This window comes from Centruroides sculpturatus, unplaced genomic scaffold, assembly GCF_000671375.1.
Source record: "Centruroides sculpturatus isolate CEXI.00-Female unplaced genomic scaffold, Cexi_2.0 scaffold4601, whole genome shotgun sequence".
Taxonomy (NCBI): Eukaryota; Metazoa; Arthropoda; class Arachnida; order Scorpiones; family Buthidae; genus Centruroides; species Centruroides sculpturatus.
The window spans coordinates 318-5407 of NW_019389270.1; the positions used below are offsets into that span (position 1 = coordinate 318).

The following is a 5090-nucleotide window of genomic DNA, read 5'->3' on the forward strand; positions in this document are numbered from 1 at the left end:
CCCTTACATCACAGCTCTATTTTTGAAAAGTTGTACGGTATAAAAAGACAGAATACGTTTAAATTTAATATTATCGATTTCGTTCTTATTTCGAAAATACGTAAAACATTTAGTCGAGGATACCTACCCGGTTGGACAAAAGAAATATTTATTATTTACGATCGTTTTTGTCTCATCCTCCGACGTATATATTGAAAGATTTAAATAACGAGATTTTGGAAGGAAGATTTTATACAGAATAATTACAGAAGATAACAAAATGATGCAGTCGTACTTTTTCGTCACTCTGATAAGCAACGCCAGCATGGGGTTATTCCCCGAAAATAAGCAGTCTCATTTCACCGTGAAAATGAGTCCACCTTTTGATTTACGCAGGAAATGGGTAGTAGGTTTGAGCGAGGTTATTATTTCTAGAAATTGGTTCAACATATCGAATTATAAGAACGATTATAATATTACTAGACATATAATTAGAAGAGAAAAAATAACTGATGTAACATGTGAGATTCCATTAACTACAGGCAATGAAAATGAAGAAAAGACGCTTTTCCATTGGATAAACAAGAATATAGTTTCGTTAACGGGATCTAAGTTGGCAGAATTTGTTTTAGACAAAAATTATAAAAACGTAAAACTAAATTTGGAAGAGGGATTCGAGATGCATATTTCGAAAAAAAAAGCTCATAAACTACTTTATTTTTTAAATTTACCGACCGAAGATATAATATTTAAACAACGGAGTTCGAGTTTAATATTGCGAGAACCAAGTAAGGAATATCTATCAAATTCTAAATTTTATAAAGATCAATTTATAACTTTAATAGAAAGAGATAAAAAAGTTGTCAAGGAAATCGATGTAGAAAAAAAAATTTTTATTCTCATCAGGTTATATTCCTCTGTTGAAAAATTTCTTGGAAGTTTTAAAAATATTAAATTAGCATTACTACCTAATAACAAAATCGTTTTAAAAGTTCATAAAAATATAACGATTGAATTCAGAAAGGAATTAAAAGATTTGTTAGGATTTAGAAAAAGCAGATTTTTCCGAAGGCGAATATTTGAGCGACTATCCAATCGAATTATCTGCGGAAATTTCAGAAATTTTTATTTATTCGAATATCGTTGCTCTTCATCGTGTTGGAGATATAACCGCTCCACTTTTAAGGGTTATACCTGTAATGGGGGAAAAGTCAGATCAAATAGTTAGGGTCTACCAATCACCTCTAACACCTTCGTTTACGACGTAATTATATAGATACAATCGAAATCGAGCTGAGAACTGCTAGCGGAAAAGAAATCGTCTTTTTTGGAGGAAAGACATTATTAGTTTTATCTTTTAAACAGATATAAATATTGGTATATTTTATTTATTAACGTTAGTTCGTCTTTGTGAAGTAGAAAATGAAGCGCGATCCCAGAGATTGTATAGATTATTACGGCAATCAAGCAGGAGGAACGGTACTGACACATGAGTTTCCATTATTTGCATGACTATTCGGAAGAGGGACTTATTTTGCTGGATTGCAAATACAGAGAGGATACGAATTTTTCGGGGATTTATTTCATAAATCTATTCCTATTCTTAGTAAAGTTGGAAAGTATCTAGGGGGTATCTAGTGGGTAAAGCTTTAAAATTTGCATCGAATGTCGGATCAGATGTAATTGGAGGTAAGTCGTTTAAAAAATCTACAAAAATTCGTTTTAAAGATGTACGATCTGAAATTAAGGAAGAGGTGCTTAACAAAGTACAGACTGGATCAGGTATAAAAAAATGACGAAAAAGATTAACTCAGTAGGAAAAGAAGAAGAAGCGAAAACTTAACGATATTTTCGGTAATTAAGAAACGATGAATGTCCATTCGTGTAGCTGCACCAAATCTGATTTAAATTTGTTTACAAATGTTGGAATCCAACTGGCTATTGACAATACGTATGAAGTCACCGCGCATCCCATCGCTGCAATTAATGACAGTAGATCACCTATAGGGTTTCTTATATCAGGATCGGGTGAGCATTATATGGATCTACATTCGATTTATCTATGTGTTCAAGCGAAAATCGTAAAGAAAGATGGATCAAACCTTGGCTCGGAAGAGAAAGTTACTCCTGTTAATTATTTTTTAAATAGTTTGTTTTCTCAGTGTACTGTGTATTTAAATGACAAATTAGTAATTACGCAGGTTAATTACCCGTATCGAGCTATATTAGATGCCTTGCTATTTAATTCGAAAGAAGTGCAAGAAACTTTTTTAACGAGCGCGTTATTTTTTAAAGATACTGCCGGACAAATGGATTCAATAAATCCGTTAGATGAAAATAATACTAACTACGGATTAGTTAAAAGATTTAACATCAGCAAAGGAAGTAGAATAATAGATTTAATGGGACGTCTTCATATCGATTTAGCGAACCAGCCTAAGCTTCTAACGAACAATGTAGACCTAAGAATTAAATTGGAGAGATCTAAAGAAAATTTTGCGCTAATGGCGGATAACGACAACTATAAAATTATTATTAAAAACGCCTCGCTAAAAATTAATAAAGTAGACGTTAGTTCGTCAATACAGATAGGAATTGAAAAAGCGCTCCAAACCGGTATAATTAAATTACCGTTCCGTAGGACAGATGTTAAAGTCTTTACATTAACTAGCGGGATTCAGTCTACAAGTATATCAAACGTTGTTATCGGTCAACTACCTTATAGAATAACTCTCGGATTAGTTTCTAATTCTGCATTTAATGGAAATGTGAAGCGTAATCCTTTTAATTTTAAAAATTATGATTTAAATTATATATGTTTATCAAAAGACAATCAAATGATTCCTTCTAAACCCTATACTCCGGATTATACCAATAAAATTTATGCAAGAAATTTTATCTCGTTATTTGAAGATACCGGATGTATTCATCATCATAAATCTATAAATATATCGTACGACGAGTACCGAGACGGTTATACTTTATATTGTTTTGATCTTACCCCTGATAAATCAGGCTCCGAGAATCACGTTAGTGTTAACGAGCTGGGAAACATTTCTGTGGAATTAAAGTTTTCGAAGGCGATACCGGAAACCATAAACGTTATTTGTTTGCTAGAATATAATAATACCTTAGAAATCGATCATTCACGAACTGTATTCGTCGATTATTAATGAATACCGTTACGTTGTGGAGATTAGCAGCGAGCGATCCGAAAATAAAAAGAAATTTTGGAGGTGTTTTTGCATCTGACAATCTACCGTTTCGAGTTGGTAATAAACAATCTTTTATAATTAATTTAGATGAAAAAAATAAGCCCGGAAGTCATTGGGTATCGGTATTTTTTACGAAAGATAAAAATTCTTGCATTTATTACGATAGTTATGGATTAAAACCGAGGAAAGCGAGTATCATCAGATTTATAAAACGAAATTCAAAAAAATATTGTTGGAATAATATTATTCATCAAAGTTTGTTTTCCTTAAACTGTGGTTATTTCTGCTTATATTTTTTATATAAAATTAATAGAAATCTATGTTTATCAGAACTGCATGTAACAGATAAATTTTATAATGATGAATTTGTTAAAAATTTTGTAAAAAATAATTTTCATTTATCAAAACCGATTGTAATAACCAATAACCAGGGTTGTAATTCAATAAATAAATCTATTTAAAATATGAAAATTGTGTTTTTTTTATTTACAAAACTTACTATTCATTTTCACTAAATTTCCAGCATTCAATCATCGTCATTTTCTTCTATTACAAGCCACTATCCGAACCTCGGGGAGTATTTATACTGATACAGGATTTTCCTTAATAAACAAGTTATGCATTCACCCTAAACCACAAAATAGGTAACCAAAAATTCTACAATTAGTTTAATTTTATTTAAGTTTTCATTATATCATCAATGATGTTACTAATATCATGAGTATAGAGAAACAAAACTGTCATAATTTTTTTTTTCTCAAAATCAAAAATCAAATTCTACAATTAGTTTATTTTTATTTAAGTTTTCATTTTATTTAAGTTTTCATTATATCATCAATGATGTTACTAATATCACTAGTATAGAGAAACAAAAACTGTCATAATATAATTTCTTAACAGTATTATTAGGCAAAAAAAAAAGATGTCCTTTAGTGCGGTAGTTTGAAGACAAAAAAAACAGCTGGGAAAAACAGCTGTACCCCAGTTAAAAAACAAAAAACACCTGCGAAAAACAGGTGTGCCCTTGTACCCAGTTAAAAGACAAAAAACACAGCTGTCCCTAGTTGGAAGACACAGCTGGGAAAAAAAGGTGTGGTCCTAGTACCCCGGTTAGAAGACAGCTGTGGACAGCTGTCCCTAGTGCTGTAGTTTGAAGACAAAAAACACGGCGTGGGAAAACAGCTGTACCCTAGCACCATAGTTAGAACACAAAAACACAGCTGTCCAAGTTAAAAGACCAGCTGCATTCCCACGATCTAGATAATAACTCTTCGTAGACAGGACAAAGAAGTAGCTGAGGATAAAAGTCGCTGAATTTTTTCAGAACGTCACTTATCGACCAACCTTCCTACCACGAACTTCACTCGTTGACCAACTTTTTTACCAAGACCTTCACTCATCGACCAACTTTTCTACCAAGAACTTCGCTCATCGACCAACATTTTTCTACCAAGAACTTCACTCATCGACCAAGAACTTCACTCATCATGTCCGACATCAATAAGTAATATTAATAATAATAACACCTACCTTAATTTAGATTATAATTTTTTTTACAAACTAATCGTAGAATTTGATTTTGATTTTGAAAAAAAAATAATAATAAGAAAAGAGGTCCTAAGCCTAAAACAGCTGACAGTGGAGAAAACAAAAAGACAAGATTTGCTTTGGATCTAACGGCTGAGAAAAGTTAGGAAATAAAAATTCCAGACTTTAAAATTAAGATTACCGAATCTGAGAGAATCGAGATACAGGAATTTCAGTCAAATTTTTATGTATCTTAAACAAAATCCAAAGGATCCTATCTTCCTAATCGGTATAACATCGACGTAAAAGATTTTAACAAGTATAAACAAGCAATCAACGCTATGTGGCAGCATTTGCAGGAATATACCA

General features: G+C 31.8%; 1 protein-coding gene across 1 annotated transcript; it reads left to right on the forward strand.

Annotated features, from left to right (window-relative positions):
* The first annotated feature begins 2021 nt into the window (after window positions 1-2021).
* LOC111617213 (uncharacterized protein F54H12.2-like) lies at window positions 2022-3567 on the forward strand. Its single transcript, XM_023358543.1, has one exon. It carries the CDS (start codon window positions 2289-2291, stop codon window positions 3150-3152), a length of 864 nt encoding a protein of 287 aa, XP_023214311.1. The 5' UTR covers window positions 2022-2288; the 3' UTR covers window positions 3153-3567.
* Window positions 3568-5090: the final 1523 nt, after the last annotated feature.

Excerpts from the sequence above, each read along its gene's own strand:
- LOC111617213 (XM_023358543.1), top strand. The coding sequence starts at position 2,289 with ATGGATTCAATAAATCCGTTAGATGAAAATAATACTAACTACGGATTA.